Raw genomic sequence first — 23,588 nt, 5'->3', positions numbered from 1 at the left:
TGTGATAAACTGTTATAATTTTTAGATTTTTTTTTTTTTTGTAAATTGTGTTTTTTGTCTGTTGATGCTTCTCCAGTTGTAGCTGTCAATCAGGGTTTGATGGTTTCCAGTGTGAGATAGATATTGATGAGTGTACCTCATCACCATGCCAACATGGCGGGGAATGTGTGGATGATATCAATGGTTTCATTTGTCACTGTCTACCGGGATTCTCAGGTCAAATTTGTGAAATAGGTAAGAGATTCAGATCATCTTCTTGTGGTGGGGGTGGTGGGAAATGGGAGTGGTAGTTGTGGAGGGAGGGGTGGTGTTAGGGATATTCAAGTTGGTCGACTCTAAAGAAAGGGGACAAGAGGGGCCTCCCAAATATGAAATAGTTATACAAGCAGTCCCAATGACTTTTGTCCTTTATGTGAAACGTCCCAGAGTATTTCATTTGCTTCGTAAAGATCAGCCAACTTTTTGGTTGCTTGACTTTTTGGAACAGCCACATACATAGATGGTCTATATAAAAATGGAGAAGTCCCTTGAATGATATGAGAAATCATGGATTTGACCACATGTTCTACCTGGGGACACTGTTAACCCATTTAAAAGTTGAATGGAAATAGGCCTAGATACCAGTTCTATTTCCATTCGACTCCACGAAAAGTCTCTTGGCTCCATGATTGTCCATTCAACAGTCAAAGTACATGGTCTGACAATCGAATGGACTATTAATTTGAGAGAGTCAAATGCAGTGGCATAGCCAAGTGGAGGGTGGGGGGGACAAGTGAGAAGTCTTGCCTGCTACTGAGAATCTGAAAGTGGAAAAAGATTCACCCGGAATCTTCCACAGAGGGAGAGTGAGTTTCAAATAGAGTTGGTTAATTTGTTAATTCCATTTGAAATTAATAACCCCCTCTGTGAGATATTTCCAAAATTTTCCACAGGGAGTGTCAATTTTAAATGGAATAGCCCAATTTTCACTCGCTCATTCCTTTTCAGAGCTGCCATGGAACTTCAGTCTGGTATTTGAGCACTCTGGAACCACTGATTATATACTACTGGAGAAGAGTCTACCTGACCTCAGTGAGGTCACCGTCGCTTTCTGGATGCAAACAACCGACTCTGGCAACTATGGCTGTCCGTTCTCTTATGCTACTAGCGATGAGGTCGACAATGCATTGACACTTATGGATTATACTGGGTGAGAACTTGGGGTGGGGATGAGTCAAGTAGGGATGGGGTTGATAATGCATTTACACTTATGGAGTATACTGGGTGAGAAAAGGGGATGAGGCAAGGAGGGATGAGGTTGACAATGCATTGACCAGTGGCGTAGATATCTTTTGGACATGGGGGGTGGTGTTGGAAAAAAATTCTTGAAGTATAGTGAATCAAGCACCTTTGGCAACAGAATAATGGTAGAAATGGGCGCAAAGCGTGCAAAAAATTTTTCACTTTGGGGGCTAAAATGACCAAATATGAGGTTAATTTGGTCAGAAACCCACATACAGGCATCAACATTGGTGGGATGATTGTATGGACCATACCCCTGGCAAAATATATATCCCACACCCCCCGGGATCTACGCCTATGGCATTGACACTTATGGAGTATACTGGGTGAGAACTTGGGTTGGATGAGGCAAGGTGGGATGAGGCTAATAATGCAATATGCATTATTCTGGGTTGGAACTTGGAATGGGAGAATATGGAGTAAATTCGTTCCCGTCAAGTTGGTTCATTCAAGGCGACACTTTTTAAAACTGAAATTTAATGATCTTAAGGGTGGTCGTAACCCTGGAATTATGGAAACTTTCGGGCCTTATAACCAGGGACAGACTTAGGGCCAGTGAAATGGCAAATCTAGTGGCCCTGGAATAAATTTACTGGTCCAGCTTTTTCAATATGTTCTACTGCAAAAAAACAACAAAAAAAGACCCTTTTTTTGTTTTTTTGGGAAAAAATCAATATGAATTTTTAATCATTTTTATGATATCAGAAGGACATCCTCGTTTTCAAAATGCAATTCGATATGTCTGATGTGCTCTCCCACAAAAAATACGTCAAGCTTTGCTATCCGAAAGCCCTTTAAAGTCAAGCAAACCTTGACATTTTAATTTGTTTTGTACTGAATGTACTCAATGTAGAGAGTGTAGTCATTAACACAAATTCAGTCATTGTCCTGCCTTTTATAGTTCCAAAAGTTCACAAAGGTTCAAATAAAATTATGTGTTTTTTGTGGTATCGCTATCATCATCAGATAGAGCACGAAAGAGATTGGAAGTAGTATGTAGGCCTACTATCGACATAAAAATCAGCCATATATTTCCAACTTGCTAGCACCACAAGAATAAGAATATAAATACGAAAACTCATTAAATAAAGATATAAATTACAGATGACAGATGGAGCAGAAACTGTGTAAATATGGCCATCACTGATAATTTATATCTTGTCTCAAATGTGTTATATCAGGCTGAAAAATCTAGTGGTCCGCCGGGCCAGCATTGTTGGAAGTTTAGTGGCCCGACACAAAATCCACTGGCCCCGGGCCACCGCTTAAATCTGTCCCTGCTCATAACTGCTAAATTGTTGGTCTAAAGTATATAAAATTTTACATATTCAGGATGGCAAAGACTTGATAAATTCATCTGTGAGGTCAATTTTGGGGCCAGAATGCTAATTTTTGGGGAAAACAAAAAACTAATTTTTTTTTGGCCCGCTAATTTGAAATTTGGGCCAAAATCAGGCTTTTTCAATGATTTTTTGCAACCAAGATTGTCACACAATTTCGCTGTCAGGGAAGAATTATTCTTCCATCCAATATCACCATCATGGCATGATAAAGAGAAGAGGCATGTTGACAATGGCGAATGAGGGGTGGATGCTGTGGCCATGATGCATTTTTTGAGCCAAGACTGAAATACACAAAAGCCAGCAGTTTGCCCATTTGCATGATTGAAGGACCAGTTTAGGATATAGATTTCATTATTTAACAAATTGGTACCCAATCCCAGGCCAACTCTTGGTGACCGTGCTCATGTCAATTTGGTCCATTTCATGTGACACTTTTTAACCCCATGAGAACTACCTGCTGATTGGGCAAAATGAATATTGTGTCCAATTTTGAACCAATCAAGGAGGTTATTAATAAGCTCATCTGCAATGATGCAAGTTTGACCCTAAATAGTTTAAGGTTGCTAAAAATCATGGTTCAATTAATGAAAATTTTTCTCTTAACCATTGGTATGGGATAGGAAACTACCGGAAGACGCGGGAGCCAATGTTGAAAAGTCACCCAATTTGTTTCTTAAGCATTGGTATCTATGGGACAGGAAATTGTCAAAAGTTGCCAGGAAAATCTTCAAAATTCACCCAATTGGGCTACCAAGTCACATGTTTGGCAACCCTAGATTAAAAAAAATTCCAGACCAAACAAAATAAGTTCTTCCACTATTACACCAATTTTACGCTGTGGAGTAATTCTCTCCGTCAGTTTGGTCTATTTTAAGGCGACACTTTTCTAAACTGAAATTTTATAATCTTGAAGCTCATACTTCATTATTGGGAAATTGATTATTTATAATAATATTTACTGTAAAATATTCTAACATGTTATTTAAGTGTTGGCCAAATATTTGGTAGAAATTATTGGTAAAAGTTATTTTACAATAACATTTTGAAAAGAATATTAAAAATGTTGTTGCAGTGCGTTTTTATACAAAATGTTTTAAAACGTTTGTGACCTTTATAAAACCCAATATTTAATGTTATTAAAGTCTTTTAACTAAAACTAAAACCCAAAATATGATAACTTTAAACATTTTTAAAACGTTTTATGTTTGCTGGGGTGGTCTTTGTGAAAAATCCTTGAAGGTCATTTGAGGTAAGCTTGTAAAAAAGGCTGAAATGAAACCAAAAATTGTTTCATATATATCATCAGACAACCTATAAAAATAAAAAATAAATGTAGATATTTTTATAGTGCTTTATTCCCTAAACAGCCTGAAAGCACTTTCTATCTAGGACCACTGTCCCTATTTGTTGGTCCTGTATTACTGTGATAATTGTGTGTGAAGCTTTTTTTTTTTTTTTTCAAATTTACACTATTTTTGCCCAAAATAGAGGTAAAATTTTGTGTTAAGCAGACCAATTTTCAATTGTACACTATTTGGGAAGGGGTACAACACCTGATCATTTATTTTGTTTGGTGGTCTTGGTATGGCGGCATCCATGCATAGGACACATGGGTATTATATACATTGCTTTTAATAGAGTAGTCTAAGCCAGAAAGAGCAACAGACAGCGTACAACCAGTCAAAGTCCCCTGCATTGTATGATGTGAGTTCTCGCAAATTCATGAGGGCCGATTGTTCGATCATGCAGTGTTGAACAATCACGCCAGCGTTGTGTGCTTTCGCGATTACGCAATAGACCGTGAAAATATGTGGTAATTGCATAGCAGTCTCGCTTGTTGCATTTCATGGAACAATCGGCCCTCATTATCGGGTGATGCTAAGACTTTGACTGATTGCACGCGGTCTGTATCTCTTTTCGTCTGTGGTCTAAGCTGACTAATATTGGTGTGCCTTTGTGATTTGGTATTTCAGGTTTGCTCTATACATCAATGGACAGGCAGTAGTGACAGATGTGACAGCGAATGATGGACTGTGGCATCACATCATAGTGACATGGAGTAATCAGGAAGGGGACTGGCATATCTATAAAGACGGGGAAGAGGAGGCTATGGGAACGGGTTTGGCAACAGGGACATTTATTCAAGGTATGGTGGTAAGGTAGGGAGGAGGTAGTGGGTGTACAACCCACAAGGAGGATGCGCTGATATTGATGAGTCTAATGCATCAGCGTGCATGCATTACAAGTATTTTGTCTAATTTCTCTCCCAACAAGTAATACATGTTAATACCTATTGTTACAGGAGGTGGCGTGTTTGTGATTGGCCAAGAGCAAGATCTCCTTGGTAGTGACTTCAACCTTGTGGAGTCATTTCTTACCATGTCTCTGATTGGCTCAAAACATGATACAGCCCCTCATTGTAACCAATCAAAATAGTTCTTAATAATGATTTGTTGCAGGAGGTGGTGTGTTTGTGATTGGTCAAGAGCAAGATATCCTTGGCGCGACTTCAACCTTGTGGAGTCATTTCTCGGTGAAATATCCCTTCTGAATATATGGGATAGAGTTCTTGATAAACAGGAAGTGAGGGCGCTTCATAGGTCTTGCGACAAGCAGATAGATGTGATACAGGCATGGCCGGATTTTCTCGGTGGGATAACGGGCAGAGTGCTACGAGTAGAGAACCACTTTTGTCAAGGTGAGACACTGATTTTTTTTTTTTTTGGCTTGGTGTAAATTTTTTTGAATTTTAATGATTTTTAAAACCAAAATGTCAAATATTGAAATACCTAAAAACGTCATGAATACATGCAACATTGTGCAGTGTTGCCCATTTTCCTATACTTTATACAGCACAGCCCATCACAATTATAGATGTGCAACCTCTTCCGCACACTGTGTGTTACAGGTATAGGAGTATTGCTAGTTAGCATTGTTTTGATAAAAGTATGTGCTCAACTTCACTGGAACTTTCACACATGGGAGTGTGGTTTGGAAAACGGCTTCATCTTTAATACAGGAACTTTTTGACAGGCCAGTCCACTATGTCCTTATATGGTATGCCGAAAAGATCTTTGATTGGCTTTTGGGAAAGTATGCAACTGATGTCATTATGTAAACAATGGTAAATGATGTTCAAGACCACTGTGGTCCAAGACACTGAAATGCTGCAATTAACGGTAATGGTAATTATCAATTATTGCTCCAGATGGTTTTTTTTAATAATCTTTTTGTGCAATGGTATATAGGGTGTCAGTTGTCTGAGGGGGCAAAGACAAAATAAATTCAAATTTGCATCAGTTTGGTCCTGTGATACTCTTATAATTGCATGTGCAAGTGTAGCGCATTTTTTTTCAGTTGTACATTATTTTAGCCCAAAGTCCTGTAATATAGGTTTTCCTCTGATAAAAGGAAATAACCCTGGCATTCAGGGCAACAAATCTGTACAAAATGTCTGTCTCTTTTGCAGGGTGTTTCTTACCACTTGCACCAAGAAATGGCAACTTTACCGGTTTAAAGTCTAACACTGTCACCCACTCCTGTAATAAAGATTTTGATCTGAGAAAGGAACCAAGTCAAGCAATGTGTCAATTAAACCTTAACATTTGAGGGCAACAAATATTTATATCTCTCTATTTTGCAAGGTGTTTCTCACCACTCCCCCAAGAAACGGCAACTTTTTAAGCCCAACACATCTCAGAACATCAACTTTCACCCACTCCTGTTTTGATCTGATAGAAGGACCAAGTCAAGCAGTCTGTCAAGTTGAACCCTAGCATTGAGGGCAACAAATCTTTTAATGTTTCAATGTTCAATCTATCTCTTTTGCAGGATGTTTCTCCCCACTTGCACCAAGAAATGGCAACTTTTACCAGTTCCAAACCTAACACTATCAACTCGTCGTCCGTATTCCATAGTGGCGTATAGTGACGCACCACGAATAAACAACTTTTCGAGAAAATCGGGTTTGAAGAAATGCCAATTTAAAATCGAGTTGTGTAAATCAGACATTCATTGTATTTTGAAAATGGTGTGATATTTCTGTAGTAAACTAAATAGATTTTATTGTTATATATTTTTCAAAAGAAATAAATACATACTATTGCTGGCAAACTGAAAATAAAACTATACGTCACTATGGAAAACAAACAAAACGCAATACCCTAACCTAACGTTAACCGTGCGCCACCTCGGTCGTCGTGTAATCCCTATATGGCGTTACTTTTAAGTCGTTAAGTATTCCATAGTGGCGTATAGGTCCGATACGTGTACGCCACTATGACATACGATGTTTTTCATTTTGCCGATATTTCATAATTATAAAATTTAGTATAAAAAGTGGCGTATAGTCGATACGCCACTATGGAATACAAAAATGTCACTTTGTAACTATACATACATTTAATTAATTAATTACTAATTAATTAGCTAATTATGACTGATGAGACTTAGAAAAAATGAAAGAGAACATCATTAAAAACATATGTGCCAATTTTCAAAAAATGACCAAAAATCACTATACGCCACTATGGAATACAGCCGACGAACTGTCACCTACTCCTGTAATAAAAGTTTTATCTGATAAAGGGACCAAGTCGAGCAGTGTGCCAAATTTAACCTTGGCATTGAGGGCAACAAATCTTTTAATGTTTCTTGAACTGTCTCTTTTGCAGGGTGTTTCTCACCACTTGCACCAAGAAACGGCAACTTTACCGGTTTCAAGCCTAACACAACCTTATCAACTGTCACCTACTCCTGTAACAAAGGTTTTGATCTGATAAAAGGACCTAGTCAAGCAGTGTGTCAAATCTCTGGGGAATGGATGCCATCACATTTACCATACTGCCAAAGTAAGTGTTGTCTGTGTTGAAACATGCTTAGGTCCTGATGGGACCAATTGTTTAAAGGAGGCTGCGTAATCATGGTAAAGTAAGTGTTCGTTTAGACAATATTAACTGCACTATCCGTTGTGAGACCATTGCTGGAAATCAAACTCTTTTGGGTCAAGGTTATATGCTGAGGCCCAACTCAAACCCCGCCGATTTCACAAAATGATGGTAAGCAGATTTGTTTCATGAAAATAACACTTTTTTGCTTAAAAGGATATTGAAAATGTATCTTCTGTTCACTGTTTTAATGTGTATTATTAATATGTGATCAACAAGTAGGCGGGCTTATTCGCGGTGATTATGCATGTTTGTTTGCATGTTAAAGGAGTGTTTCGTGATCCTAGCATCCTCTTTTTATGACATTTTTCAGTACATATCCACGAAAAAAGCCTATTCCCAAAATTTCAGTTGATTCCGATTTTGCGTTTGCGAGTTATGCATGATTATGTGTATTACACTGCTCCATAGACAATGCGTTGTAATTTCGTTCTGGTGCACCAGAACGAAATTCAAATTTCACGATATCTTTGCAAAACGAATTAATCTGCAAGAAATATTTTGTACATAAACATTATGTAGCCAGAGGTTTCCAGTGATTTAAAAATCTCAACTTTTTTGAGAAAAGTGGGGGATGAGGCTGTGGATCACGAAATGCCCCTTTAAGATATGATGCTAAACATGGCTTATTTTCATGCGGGATTGGAACAATAAAGCACTTTACAGTCAATTTTGAAATTTTAATGACCTCCATTTGCATTTACATGTTTACAAATCATAAAATATGATATTTGTATTTTAAAATATAATATTCATAAGGTTATGAATGTCTGATGGTCATTCTGTGTTGAAACACGCTTATGTCCTGATGGGACCAAGGTGAAAAAGATGAACTATAAACTTTGAAAAGGCTGCATAATCATGCTGATCCAAATCGGAAGAACAGAAAGAGACGAAATTAAAGGAACATTGAAGGAGAAAAAAGACCACTCCCGACATCATTGGGGAACAATTTCTGCTGAAGTTAGCCTTTTTTGTCAGTTAAATTTAGGGTCTGTGCAATAATTACCAGTATGTATACATGGGATGGGGACTGGGAAATATCCTGAAATTTGCCTAAAATTGCTCATTCTATGTACCTTCTGTATAACGTACTCATACTTACCAGTCAAGATTAATAGGAATATTTTCACAGGACATGTGCCACCCATGGGCGCAGACATATTAGCATTATAGAATGTGACCCCGAGCACAGTGGGTGGTCTTCCAATGTATTTGAAAAGGAAGAATTTCTACTTAGATACAAAATAAGCTACTTGTCGGAAGTTAATAATGTTATAACAAGAGTTTCCGTAGATAAATATTTTTCCGTAGGTAAATATTTTTGAAATTACGTTTTGTTGATATTGAGAAGAAATTAAGATCACATAATATACAATAATTTGGCAATGCATGAATTTCTATCGAAACAGAAGACAAAAATACTATTCCAATTCAAAATAACTAAGACTTGAATAGCGAGGTCACTGCCGGGGGTCAGGGATTAGGCTCGAGGTTACACTCACATTGATATGCATTGGTCACGTGTCCAGAAAAATTTCCCGTGAAAATTTACCTATTAATCTTGACTGCTTACAGTCTGCACTTAGTGCATCTTGTTAGTGCTTAGAGTGTCTGTTTAGGCGGAGTTTAGCACTTGAGATCAGTTTTCATTATATATATTACTATATCTTCACCTTACAGGAGTCCTATGCGGTCGTCCAGCAAACATAGACAAAGGCGTGATTTATGTTGATACATACATGTATGGTGATGTTGTGTCTTACCACTGTGATACAAACTATACTTTGCTTGGACCTCGCATCCGACAATGTCAAGCCTCTGGACTGTGGAGTGGGTACTCACCTATATGCAAAAGTAAGTACAGTCCAACCTCTTTATGGTTTATGTTGATATATACATGTATGGTGATGTTGTGTCTTATCACTCTGACACAAACTATACATTGCTGGGACCTTGTATCATGCAATGTAAAGCCTCTGGACTGTGGAGTGGAGACTCGCCTATATGCAAAAGTAAGTACAGTCCAACCTCTTTATAGTTTATGTTAAAATACATACATGTATGGTGATGTTGTGTCTTATCACTGTGATACAAACTATACATTGCTAGGACCTCACATCAGGCAATGTCAAGCCTCTGGACTGTGGAGTGGATACTTGTCTACATGCAAAAGTATCTGGTCATGGTGGGACAGGCCAGATAGGTAAATAATCCAGATAAGTGAATTATGTGCAACCTCTTTTATCCAGTTATGAGAGGACCAAGCAAAGTCAGGATAATTGAATTATAATTGTGAAGCCTTAAGAAACTATTTGTGTTGTGGTCAGATGCAGACCTGATCTTGTAATTAAAATTGTCATTAACAAAATTAAATATTGGTATATCATATTCATATTTTGCATGCAGAAACATCATGTGGTCTCACGTGAAATCCTACATGCCCGAATCGTTGGCGACTTTTCCGACAAGGACATTGTGCTCCCAGGAACATCTGTCCAGTATATTTGCGTTCCGGGTTATGAGATGATTGGCAGGAACAATGTTACTTGTAAGACTAATGGACGGTGGACATCGTATCCAGAATGTCATCTGATTCGCTGTCCTCGTCCGCGCGTCATCGCGGACGGATACATCCAAGCTGCTGTAAGCTTAACCGTCGGGAACAGCATCACATACCATTGTATATCAGGTTACAATTTAATCGGAGGCAGTCAGAGAACTTGTATGACGTCTGGGCGATGGGGAGGCGTGGAGCCAAGATGTGAACCGGTATCCTGTGGAGAGCCACCTGAGGTGGAATACGCCACCAAGAGAGGATCTAAATTTACGTTTGGTCAGAGTGTGAGTTATATGTGCGATGTCGGTTATGTACAAAGTGGAGCGGTCACCATCACGTGTATGCATACTGGTTTGTGGTCTGAGCGTCCAGTCTGCATCCCTTTGGCATGTCCGCCGCTTCCAGTGATGCATCATGGGAGAATTATTGGACAACAGTTCTTTTTCGGTCAATCGGTGCAAATCCAGTGCGATTTTGGTTACGTGCTAAGAGGAGCCAGTGAGTTGGCATGTACGGAATATGGTAGATGGTCGGCTCCTCCTCCGGTATGTGTGCCAGTATCGTGCGGGAGACCAGATGCAGTGGAACATGGGAATTACATCGGCCATCAATTCAGATTGGGGGATACAGTACGGTACATGTGCAGAAGTGGGTACAATCTGATTGGCGAGATACAGAGAACGTGTGAGGGGAGCGGACAGTGGAGTGGAACTCTTCCGATTTGCGAACCGGTGACATGTCCACAGCCACCACATGTGACTAATAGTAGACTAAAACAGTCCCGAGAAAATGTATTTACCTATGGTATATTAATTGTGTATCAGTGTGTCGAAGGTTATCAAATGAGGGAAAACGATCGCGGGATTATGCTGTGCCAATCGGATGGAGAATGGAGAGGACTTTGGCCAACATGCGATAAAATTAACTGCGGAAGTTTACCAGGAATCGCACATGGGACAAGCACAGCAACAGGATACAGCTTTGAAGATACGGTGTCGTATGAATGCGATGAAGGGTACAAGCTTCACGGAACCGCACTGCAGACCTGTCATGCAAATGGATCATGGAGTGGTGAGCAGCCACAATGTCAAAGAATTGTGTGTGTGGAGCCACCGATAGTGCAACATGCAAACATTACAGGCGAACTGTATTATACACGCAAGATACTCTACACATGTGAGAGTGGATTTGAAATAGTAGGGGATAGAGCATTGAAATGCGAAGCAGATAGAACGTGGTCTGGTCAGGTGCCGCGATGCGAACCAGTGTCCTGCGGTTTTCCTCCGAATATCTCGCAGAGCGGAATCATAGGGAGTGACTTTACCTTCAATGCCAGTGTATCATATGAATGTGTTATTGGATACAGACCTGTCGATAATAATATATTAACATGCTCAGAACTGGGTTTATGGGTAGGGATAGACCAGAGTGTATATCGGTCTCATGCGGTCATCCACCAGACTTGCCAAATGGAATGATACAAGGTGTACAGTTTATATACAACAGCATTGTACATTATGAGTGTGTTGTTGGGTATAGAAAAATTGGAGGAACAAGTTTGACTTGCTCTGAGACTGGAAAATGGGCAGGTGAAATTCCACAATGTGAGCAGATTACTTGCAACCAGCCACAAGCAGTACCATTCAGCAGCATTATAGGAACAGATTATCGTTTTAATCAAACTATATCATACCAGTGTCGGATTGGATACAATATGACTGGGAATGGAACCACGGCGTGTTTAGAATCTGGGTCGTGGTCGGGTGAAATTCCTGAATGTAGAATTACTGTTTGCGACCGACCTCCAGATGTACCTCATGCTGAGGTCATTGGTTCAAATCGTACATTTGGTAGTGATATAACTTATCAATGTCATGTTGGTTATGTCTTGAGTGGAAATAGTGATACTATGAGTTGCTCAGAGAACGGGCGTTGGAGTGGGAATGCGCCGCACTGCGATCCTCTTAACTGCACAGCGCCACCAGTCATCCAACATGGTAGTATTGTTGGTGATGATTATGCTTATAATAAATCAGTCTCATACCTATGTGATATTGGCTATACAAGCGTTGGGAACTCAACTCTTAGGTGTTCAGAAGATGGTACCTGGGAAGGAGACTTAATGACCTGTGACCCAATCATATGCCCTACACCTCCGTTAGTACCTAACAACCATGTTATTGGGACTGATTTCACTTATAATAAAACAGTTTCTTTTAGTTGTGACTATGGATATTATCCCATAGAAGATGTGGTATTAAGATGTTCTGAAAATGGTGAATGGATTGGGAATGCACCAGAATGTAATCCAGTCATATGTGAAGCGCCACCTGTTGTTGACTTTGCAATATTGATGGTCAAGAGTTTAACTTTTGCTTCTAATGTTACCTATAGATGTATAGCAGGATTCAACCTCATTGGAAGTTCAATTTTGTATTGCTCTGTGAATGGAACATGGAGTGATGCTTCACCAAGGTGCGAGCCAGTGACCTGTGGATCCCCACCAGCATACCCAAATAGCAACTTCACAGGAATGGAATATACTTACAACAATACAGTATTTTATCAGTGTGATTATGGGTATGAATTCAACAGTGGAGAAAACACAGTCATGAAATGTGGTGAAAATGGTACCTGGATTGGAGATATCCCACAATGCATTCCTGTATCTTGTGGATCACCCGACACAGTTGACCATGGATATGTAATTGGTGACACTCACACTTACGGAAGCACAGTGCATTTCAAATGCAACCTGGGATATGATATGTATGGTAGCAACACTGCTACATGTTCCGGTGATGCAAGTTGGTGGTTCGAATCATCACAGCCTTACTGCATCCCGATTCAGTGTGGTCCACCTCCCACAGTACTTCATGCAACTTGGAACGAAACTGAGACAGTTTTTAATGCGACAGTGATGTATGAATGCATGGAAGGGTACTATATGAATGGGTCTGCTTGGCTTGTATGTCATCTTGACAGAACATGGCGTGGCGGTATGCCAGAATGTTTGCCAGTAGTATGCAAGGAACCTTTCACACCCAAAAATGGAGGATATTTGGGGAGCCAGTTTACGTATGAAAGTGTTGTGGAGTACTTCTGTGGCCACGGATACACTTTACTTGGTGAGTATCTCCTTGGATGTCAAGCCAAAAAGAAATAAAATAAATTTTTCTCATGGCGGCGCTCATGCTAATATCCTTGATAATATATAATCAATGTTATGAAATTAAACTACAGACCTGTTAAATAAAGCAGCACCAAGACTGTACTCTTCCTAACCCATCAAACACAAAACGTTTTTAAAATGTTTTAAATGGATTATATTGTGAGTTTGGGTTTTTAGTAAAAACGTTGTAATGACATTAAATGTTTCATGAAGTTATAAAAATGTTTTGCTTCATTGCAACAACAATGTTATTGTAAAATATTGCCAATTTTTGCTAAATATTTCATCAACACTTAAATAACATTATGTTAAAATATTTTGCAGTAAGTTTTCAATGTTATGAAAACATCCATAACCATTAAAATACCCATTTACGATAACCCAACATTTACATGTTTTCTGGCAACCTTTTCTGACCCTTTGCGAATAATGTTGAAAAAGTTTATGTTTGCTGGGCTAATGATATAAAAAATACTTTGTTTATTTTGCTATTAGGAGACACATTAAGATTATGTCAATCCAATGCAACGTGGAGTGGCCAGCAACCAGAATGTCATCCTGTAGACTGTGGTGCACCTCCTCCTCTTCAAAATGCACACCCTGTGGGTTCCTATATTACTACTACACTTGCCAGTACGATTGAATACCAATGTCACGAAGGCTACATATCACAGATGGCAACTTCATTGTACTGTACAATGGATGGTGTATGGATGGGAGAGATGCATCCCTGCAAGCCAATTAGCTGTGGAGTACCATCATCTTTAGAACATGGAGAGTTCCCAGGTATGGCTGATATAGATATGTTTGTTTTTTGCTGTTATGTTTCTAATGATTCTGGAGGCTTAGATACTTCGGGGGAGTGGGGTACTGAAGTTGGGGGCAGGGGGTACTTAAGTGTGCCATATTTCGATAACAACTCAACTGTACAATGGTGACTTAAAGGGGATCACTCAATAAATTGAATTGAATTTTTGTCAATTTTTTTAGAAAACATGGCAATTGGACAAAATGGTTATTAGACCAACTGGTTTTTAGACCATTATGATTATTGGACCTTCTGATTATTAGACCAACTGGTTGTTAGCTAATGGATTATTTGAAGCTATTAGACCAAGTGGTTATTAGGCATTATGATTGTCTTGTTATACATTTGGAACAAATGATATTATACCAAGTGGATATCCGTATTGCCTTCCTGGTATAAGACCTAATGGTGTTAGACAATGTGATGATTAGACAACATGGCATTAGGGCATTAGACCATATGGCAATAAACCATAAACCCTTTGCACGGCAAAAGTCTCCCCACTTAACAGCAATTCAGCATCACAACATGCAAATGTTGCTTATTAATACAATTCCTTTAGTTATGATCACCCAAAATATCCATGGATGTATTTCAAGTAACATTTTTTAAGGGCACTCATTGTCCATACCAAACAAGTGCAGAAAGAGGACTCACAAATTAGCTCTGATGTGTATTATCATTATGGAGGCCTCATTTCATATGGAAACAATTAAAAAATAATGTCCAAGTGGTACACTGATGGCTGTCACATAAAGTGAACCAAAATGACATCAGCCTGAATCACATCCCATGGACACTACTGTCTTTGTTACAGTGTCTCTGATTGGTTAATCCCATGATATTTATAATCATCCGATTAACCAATCAAAATACAGCTGCTTCAGCTAAGATTGAATTTAAGCTTAATCAGTGGCGTAGCCATTAAGGTGCCGGTGCCCCCCCCCCCCTACTTCAGGTGGTAGTGCATATAGGCTACAGTTGTATAATTATATTGGGTTAAAAAAAAAAGAATTGTAGGAATGAGCTGTTTTATGTGGCAAAAGAGAGTAATAATTTTAATTAAAAAAAGTTCTGTAATGCTTAATGTAGTGCTTCATGCGTAATGCTATGGTAAATCTGCCATCTTGATTTAGGGTGCCTCTAGGCATTTATTGGCCGGGAAGAGCCCAATATCGGATGATAATTTGCATATTTAAGCTCAAGCATACACTAAGCATGTATTGATTCCGATTAGACGCAGAACCCAAACAAGCAAGTAAAGTTTACCTTGCACATGGCGAAATAATATTTTCCCCCATGAACATCACACAAACATGGCAAAGTTGGTACTCTTTTGTTTTACCTCATTGGTATTTTCTGACATCAGGAGTAGCACCTTTCTTGTTTAAAGTCGTAACATTAAAGCTGAATTTATACCTTTAATTTAAGCCATTATCACGCATGTTCTGTGTTTTATTCCAATTTCAGAGCATTGAGCTTTGATTAGTGGTTTTTGCAAAAATGATGTCGCTTTTGCGAGTTGAAAAAAACTCCCGAGCGATATCGCTTGTCTTGTGAATACATCAACCAATCATTTCATACCAACTGAATCTATACTGCACCAATAAAGTATCCTTACACTTGGATAAATAATCACAATTTCAAATGTGAACCATATTGGGGTAAATTTTTTAGATTTTTTAATAGATGCACCATCTAATCCTGCACATTATGACACCACATTGAATCCAATGTGACATCAAGAAGTAAAGTTATAAGCTATTGAATAGACGAAGGTCCAGTTTTAAATGTGACAAACTGGCCTATACAAGGTGCAAAAAGATTCCAACAAAGCGCAACAAAGAGACAACACAGTTTCTTCAATGAAGCGTTATTTAAAGCAGTTTTTATTTCAGTTTTTACTTCTCTGTACTTTTCATAACTTTCATTTTATTTGCCAGTTCTTTTGTTTCAGTTTTCTTTTGTTCCTTTTGTTTTAAATTAAAGCCAAACGAATAAATTAGTCATTCACCATTCTCATACCATATGTCTAGTCTGTGGAGTTTTGAATAGGCCAGTTTGTCACTTTTAAAACGGGACCTTCGTCTAATCAAATGCTTGTAACTTGGCTTCTTGAAGCCACATTGGATTCAATATGGTGTCATAATGTGCAGGATTAGATAGTGCATCTATTATAAAACAAATTTACACCAATATGGTTCACTTTTGAAATTGTTATTATTTATCCAAGTGTAAGGATACTTTATTGGCGCAGTATATAATTTTGCTAATTCATTTACCTTTCTCGATCATTAACTTTTGGATATGAATTAAATTAAACAATAATTACTGACAGCAATGGATGTTCTTTAAATGTATTTTGTGGCCTTTTGAATAATTTAAATTTGCAATCGCGATCACTGTGATTAGTATCAATGCAAAAGCAAATAAAAGCGAAATTCAGCAATTGCCCATCACTTTTCAAAAGTCTACTATATAAAAATTCAGTTTAATTATTATTTTTTATTCTCATCTTATTCCAGGTAATGATCACTTGTTCAACAGTACAGTGCTCTATACATGCAACAATGGATACATACTAAGTGGGTCACCAAATTCTATGTGCCAAGCCAGTGGGAACTGGAGTTCAACTACAGCTAGATGCGAACCAGTCACATGCCCAGTCTTATCCATACCAGACCATGGGTTTGTTAACAGCACTGAGTTCTACTACCCAAAGTCAATTAAGGTTTCTTGCAGCATTGGGTATATACTACAAGGTGAGGAAGTCGTCACCTGCTTGGAGAATGGGGTTTGGAGTCACAGCGTGCCAGAGTGTGTTGCTGTGACTTGTGGAAGGCCGGATGGTATTGTAAATGGAAGCAGGACATTTAGTGATGTTGTGTTTGGAGCAGATGTTTTATACGATTGTCATATTGGATTCAGGCTACAAGGTGCGACAGTCAGAGTTTGTTTAGCGAATGGCAGTTGGAGTAATGACGCACCCGTTTGCGAAAGAATATCTTGCGGAATGCCGGAAATGATTCGAAATGGTACTGTGTCACAAGTGGAAGTCTTTTATGGTGATTTGGTTTTGTACGTGTGTGATGAAGGGTTTAAACTTGTTGGACGAGCGGAAAGCACATGCCAAGCTGATGGTAGCTTCAGTTCAGTAACTCAGTGTCAGATTGTATCTTGTGGCGCACCACTTCAAATCGAAAATGGAAGAGCTGAATTTGTGGAGAGCACATTCAAGTCTGTTGGAACTTACAGTTGTGATACTGGTTATGATTTGGTTGGGGAACCTTGTGTTTATTGCTTATCTAATGGGACTTGGAGCCTACCAACACCAAGATGTGAACGATTGTCCTGTGGATTGCCAGATGGCATAGAGAATGGGTGGTTGGAGTTAAAGAATAACAACATCAGTTACTTAGCAAATGTGACCTATTATTGTGACACTGGATATGACTTGATTGGTGCTGAGATCAGAACATGTCTTGCGTCTGGCCAATGGAGTCTTAACGTCCCTATATGTCAGCCTGTATCATGCGGTGCACCACCTGAACTGCTCAATGGAGACTACACAATGAGTGACATAACATACGGGTCTACCACTACCTACATGTGTCGTCATGGATACTATATGACCGGCAATGATTCAAGGACGTGTCTTGCGGATCAGACATGGAGTTTTACCTCTCAGAGTTGCTCACCGGTGTCATGCGGTGAGCCTTCCGGTATACCACATGGAAGCATCCAAGGGTTTAATTGGACTTATAATGCAAGTGTTACTTATGTATGCGATTCTGGGTATGAGATGTTAGGATTGGTGAGCTTGATATGTGGAGCAGATGGGGTGTGGTTGTCAGATCCTCCTGTATGTCAACCAGTACAGTGTAGGATACCGGTAGCACCATTGAATGGACATGTATACACTAATAGCACTTCGTATCAGAGCGTGATCGAGTACAGTTGCGATCCTGGATATGAACTCATTGGTGATGCTCTCCAGATGTGTGTTGCAGATGGAGATTGGAGCGGAGTGCTTCCACAGTGTTTGCCTGTGTCATGTCCAGAACCTCCGATTGTACTAAATGGATCGCTACTGGGAAACCAGACTAATGTCACGTTTGGTAGCATTGCCCGGTATACTTGCGATGTTGGGTATGAGTTAAGTGATAATGGTGATGATTTTACACAGTGTGGTGAAGATGGAGAGTGGAATATGCCGTCACCAAGATGTGAACCTGTGACCTGCGGATACCCACAAAGACCAATTAATGGGAATGTACAGTTTAGTGATATCACCTATACCAGTGAAGCTCATTATTCATGTTTGAAAGGATTTCATTTGGCTGGAACCGAAGTTCAGCGATGCATGGCAGATGGCGCATGGAGTGACAAGGTGCCAAGGTGCGAGCCGGTTGTATGTGGGGTACCACCGTCTGTCACTAATGCAGCATGGGATAAGAATGGTTACGACGGAGAAGAAGACTTCAAATATGACGTTGTTGTCCATTACACTTGTCTGGATGGATTTGAACTTGTAACTGATGGAAATGCTTTATGTAAAGCAGACGGTACTTGGAATATAACAAAAGAATCTGTATGCCAGATAATCTCATGTAGTGAACCAACGCCTATTCCAAACGGACAGTTCCATGCTGTAGCATACACTTACAAGTCTGTCATAACCTACCAATGTGAAAAAGGGTATGAGCTTATTGGAAGCGGAAGTGCAAGGTGTAACAGTGATGGGAATTGGAGTGAAGCGCCCCCTAGATGCGAACTTATCACCTGCCCGATTGTTGATGCGCCTGAGTTTGGTACGGTGTCCGGTACTAACAAATATGATGATCTATTGACGTTTGAGTGCTCAGTCACTCATGAGCTTATTGGCGCAAAGCAGATACAATGTAAAGAAACTGGTGATTGGAATCACCCAGCCCCAATCTGCAAGCTTAGATCATGTGACCAACCACCTGATTTAGACAATGGTGTCATGTTTGGTCAGCGGTTCTTGAAGGGTGATGTAGTGAGCTATAGATGCTACAGTGGATATTTTTTGGAAGGATCAAGATCACAAATATGCCAAGATAGTTATACATGGAGTGGGGACACTCCTAGATGTGTTGGTGAGTAATATTAACATAGAAATTGTCACATGAAAGTTAAATTTTTGGGATTTTTATGCTCAACACAGTTTATACTGCCCAAATATGTTCTGTTATGCATAAGTCTATATGGAAACTCAAAATCATGAAAAGAACAAGCAAAATTGGTAAAGCACTTAAACAGAGTGTATCAAAATAAAGTATACAGTTTGAAAAATGCCACTAGATTAAAAGGTATTAATATATTTGGTCAAATGCTTTAGGTGATAGCTGAATCAACATCTTTTACTCCCACAACTGTAAAACCATTGGCATGTGGGCATTAATAAGGACTGTGTGTGTACCGTTTTGACCTTTTTCGTTTTCTCCAGAGAGAAACCTTTTTTGTTTTTGGCCTAAAATATAAAACACAGTTTACCTTGCTGCAAATATGTTGATGTTCAAGTCTAAAGGTCCGTTCATACTACCACCGCATTTGCGATGCGTTGCTTTGCGATGCCGATATATCGATTACTTTTTACCGCAACTCAACGCAACTCGTCGCATTTCCAAGTTAAAATGTATTTAACTTTATTGCGATATCGCAATGCAGTAGTTTGCAGTCCGATGCAGTGCGGCGACGCACCGCATCGCAATTAAAGCAACACATCGCAAATGCGGTGGTAGTATGACGGACCTTTATATACATATAATGTATTATTAAAAACTTACAGGACTAGACTCTTTTGCAGCTGTGAATCAGCACCCAGTGTGTATTCTTCCTTGTTTACATGGTGGTACCTGTGTTGGACCCTACCAGTGTTCTTGTCCCTATGGATATACAGGATATCGATGTGAACAAGGTGAGGACAGTGACAGAGATGGATTACTAGTTGATCCTGTGCTTAGTTAATGTGCTAAACTTGGGAAACATTTTTAAAATGACCATATTTTTGACCCCATAAGTGCTTTTTGCAGTTGCCCTGCAAGCGTGCCGACAATCCTTGTGCGCATGTGTATTATATTGCTCTGTGTGACCAGAGGAATTTGCACCTACGTTACAACTGAACTTGGGCAAACCAAAAACTTGTTATAATAAAGAGCGAGGGGGTAAAATTTAACCTTTGGGTATATCAATGGCCCCTTTTGGTATTTGGATGGGTCCAATTTTTTTCAGAAAATAGCCGAATTCTGCCTCACTGTGGCCAAAAAATTTCACATTTCCCCAACAATAAGGGAAAAATTGTAAAAAGTAATTCAGTTTTTGTTAAATTTGGCCATAAATAAGGAATTTTGGAATATAAATGGGTCCAAATTTCTTGGAAAATTGGTATATGAATGGGTCCACTTTCAAATTCTCAGCAGCACATCCATACTCAAACCAAACTTGAGTACCCTCTCCCCCAGGGGTTTATAGGAAGTCATGGATCTCTATGTTATTACTAAAGAGTTACGTAACTTTCATTTTCTCCCATTCAGTTGTCTGTACAAACCGGTGTATAGGAGGCTCAATGTGTACTGGGAGATATTCACAATGTCCATGTCAACCTGATAGCACAGTATCACAGTGTTTAAGGTAGGTACATGCTGGTTAAGGTGGAGCACGGTTGTTTGATAGCATGTAAAGCTATGTCATCAATAAGAAAAATTGAACACTGATGGCGTTATTTATCTTAAATCGTGTTTTCATCTTTACAAAGGGTAGACACTGGTATAATGGCATTAAAACATCAGAAAAAGAGTAACAAATAGCAACAAAATTTTCAAAAAACTTTTTATCATGAAATGTTAGGAATAACTTATAATTTGGCTAAATTAAATACAAAACATGTAAATAGCACCCTCAATTTTCACACATTATTTTCACACAGTTTATAGAATATACAGTTTATAGAATAAAAATACCAACAAAAAAGCAGTAAAAGATGCATAAGTTGAAAAAGAAACGAAAAAATCTGTGTTAGAAAGAGCTGGAAATGTATGTACAAATTAGTGTGAAAGTTGTTGGTATTGTCCAGGTCTAGAATTGAACATTATAATAATGTTTTGTTAGAAAATCTAATAAATGATCACATCAAACAACCATGGGAGGGATTGATGATATTATAGTGTCTCATTTCAAGTTGCGAGTGAGGCCATGTTGGACTTCATAGTGGTAGATTCAAATCATGTGGGCTAACCTGATTCTGCAAGGTGTATACAAAATAATGCGTAGAAAGGTAATTTGTTCATATGCTGGAATTTTAGTATATTCTCTGTAAAGCGCCTTGAGGTGTTTCGTAAGGCGCTATATAAATGCACTTTTGTTGTTGTTGTTGTGACATAAACACATTGATTCAAGGGAAAATTCAAAGATGGCCTTACTCTGAACTTGAGACAAAACAAACTATAGACACAATTAATATACTGGGAAAAATTCCCAATCTTCATGGATGTTCCACAGGGTGTCCTACCCCCTTCCCTTGCTTTAGAATTACATGAAAATAAAATCAAACATTTGAAACACCCCACTGTCTTCATAATTTTGTTTCTTTCTATTTCTAAATATAGGTACAGAAGTTGAATAAAGAAAAGGATTGGTGCATGCAACAGAAATGGATGGCATGGAGTGTGACTGAAGAGATTATACCCAAACAGTCAACATTAATGGGTATATTTTCACAGGAAAATTTTCTGGACATGTGACCAATGCGTATCAGTGTGTGTGTGACCTCGAGCCTGATCTCTGACCCCCGGCGGTGACCTCGCTATTCAAGTCTTAGTAATTTTGAATTGGAATAGTATTCTTGGCTGCAATTTCAATAGAAATTTGTGTATTGCAAATTTATTGAATATCATGCAATCTTAATTTCTTCACAATATCATCAAAACGTAATTTCAAAAATATCTACCTACGGAAAAAAATATTTATGTACGGAATCTCTTACCAAAATATTATCAACTTGCGACAAGTTACTTATTTTGCAGCAAAGTTGGAATTCTTCCTATTCAAATACATTGGTAGACCAACCGCTGTGCTCGGGGTCACATTCCATAATGCTAATATGTCTGCGCCTATGGGTGTCACGTGTCCAGAAAATTTTCCCGTGAAAATTTACCTATTAATTCTGACTGCCAAAGAGTACTGACTCAAGATTGACCTGTGTGTAACGCTGTGGCTGTAAATAAACCATTTTAGTTTTATCGCTAATGGAGGGCAAATAGTACATCTCCGGCATTTTTTTGCAAGGGCCTGAAATCGAATTATAAATTGTATCTGTTACAATACTCTTTTAGCGTGCATTTTTGGCACAACGCATGACACACAGACAAAAACAGCTCACTTTAATCAATGTCTGCCAGGTTCATATCGAAATTAACCCGAGGAACACTATTTGCCCTCTGTGCATGAGTGCCATGCAAACATGGTGGAGTTGGTACTCTTTGGTACTACCTCATTGACAAGGACTGATTTGTGTCAATAATCTTTGCTTCAGCACCATTGGTGCTCACTGGTGATGAATTTGGCTATTCCAGTTGAAATCCAAACACCCCTATGGACCTCTATGATCTTAATCTCCCATACAGGAAATCTGAATTTCCAATGGGGTTACCTGAATGGGTTACTCCATATGAAATCTACACTGGGATATTCAGCCGGGGGGGGGTCACTGGCATGCGGAAGTGAAACTGGTAAGGTCCCAGCACCTCAAAAATGGACCCTGAATGGCGTAATCAGTGTAGAAAAATTTCGCCCCCTATTGGCGTAGGCTCTGTAAATCTTACCCCTAAAATATGGTGTAATTTGGCGTAAGAAACTAAAATAGACCCTTTAAATGGCATAAACTCTAAAACAAACCCATTGAAGTTGAAAAAAGATACCCTAAACGTCAAAACTTTACCTGAAAAGCGCCCTTTTTTCTAAAAACGTCCACTAGGCCAAAAATCAACCCTTTTTCGACGTTTTTGGGGACAAGTATGCGTACCGAGTGACCCCCCCCCCCGGTCTTGTCTTCCATAGGGTTGTATGGATTTCAACTAGAATGGCCCAAATTTGGGTGTATCCTTTGTGTAAGAGAATACCAAACAAATCCCAACTCTAATCCTAACCCTTACCCTAATTCCTAACCCTAACTCTAATCCTATTAGTATTTCATGCTCTCTTACACTAAGGATGAACCCAAATTTGGTACTTTTGTTTCAATAATTTAAGAATGATTCTACATATTGGAATATTATAATTAATAAAGTCAGAATTAAAGATATTAGTTTCTTCTGTCACCTGTCAATCAAACACTGAGATGGGTTGTTTACGGAGTAGTCATGTTCAAACCTCACTGAGGACTGATTTTTTATCTCTCAATTTATTATGTCAGTTTACCCTGAGCTTCATAAAGTCATTAAAAAAAAGAAGATATTTT

At 38.9% G+C, this 23,588-nt stretch overlaps 2 protein-coding genes across 3 annotated transcripts in view; both read left to right on the top strand.

Moving 5' to 3' along the window:
* The window catches only part of LOC140146188 (sushi, von Willebrand factor type A, EGF and pentraxin domain-containing protein 1-like), a 24,080-nt gene extending 492 nt beyond the window's left edge, over nucleotides 1-23,588 (top strand). Inside the window, exons 1-7 of one of the 2 annotated variants that reach the window (XM_072167963.1) lie at nucleotides 11,445-13,258; nucleotides 13,798-14,088; nucleotides 16,636-19,230; nucleotides 19,923-20,051; nucleotides 20,668-20,764; nucleotides 21,739-21,822; nucleotides 22,308-23,588. In XM_072167963.1, the coding sequence (XP_072024064.1) occupies nucleotides 11,521-13,258; nucleotides 13,798-14,088; nucleotides 16,636-19,230; nucleotides 19,923-20,051; nucleotides 20,668-20,764; nucleotides 21,739-21,751 (4,863 nt within the window). In that variant the 5' untranslated portion in view covers nucleotides 11,445-11,520 and the 3' untranslated portion in view covers nucleotides 21,752-21,822; nucleotides 22,308-23,588. Of the gene's footprint in view, nucleotides 1-11,444; nucleotides 13,259-13,797; nucleotides 14,089-16,635; nucleotides 19,231-19,922; nucleotides 20,052-20,667; nucleotides 20,765-21,738; nucleotides 21,823-22,307 lie in introns of those variants that run through there. The other variant, XM_072167964.1, reaches the window with a different exon arrangement.
* Nucleotides 78-5,272, top strand: LOC140171577 (neuronal pentraxin-1-like; the record flags this gene model as incomplete). The annotated part of the gene is made up of 4 exons (XM_072194857.1): nucleotides 78-234; nucleotides 988-1,189; nucleotides 4,598-4,770; nucleotides 5,084-5,272. Coding segments are annotated over 4 exons (624 nt in total), but the record flags the coding sequence as incomplete, so codon positions are not given.

This window comes from Amphiura filiformis, chromosome 2 (genome assembly GCF_039555335.1).
Source record: "Amphiura filiformis chromosome 2, Afil_fr2py, whole genome shotgun sequence".
Lineage (NCBI taxonomy): Eukaryota > Metazoa > Echinodermata > Ophiuroidea > Amphilepidida > Amphiuridae > Amphiura > Amphiura filiformis.
Note: the sequence above shows the minus strand (reverse complement) of the source record. Positions and strands in the feature narration are given on the sequence as shown.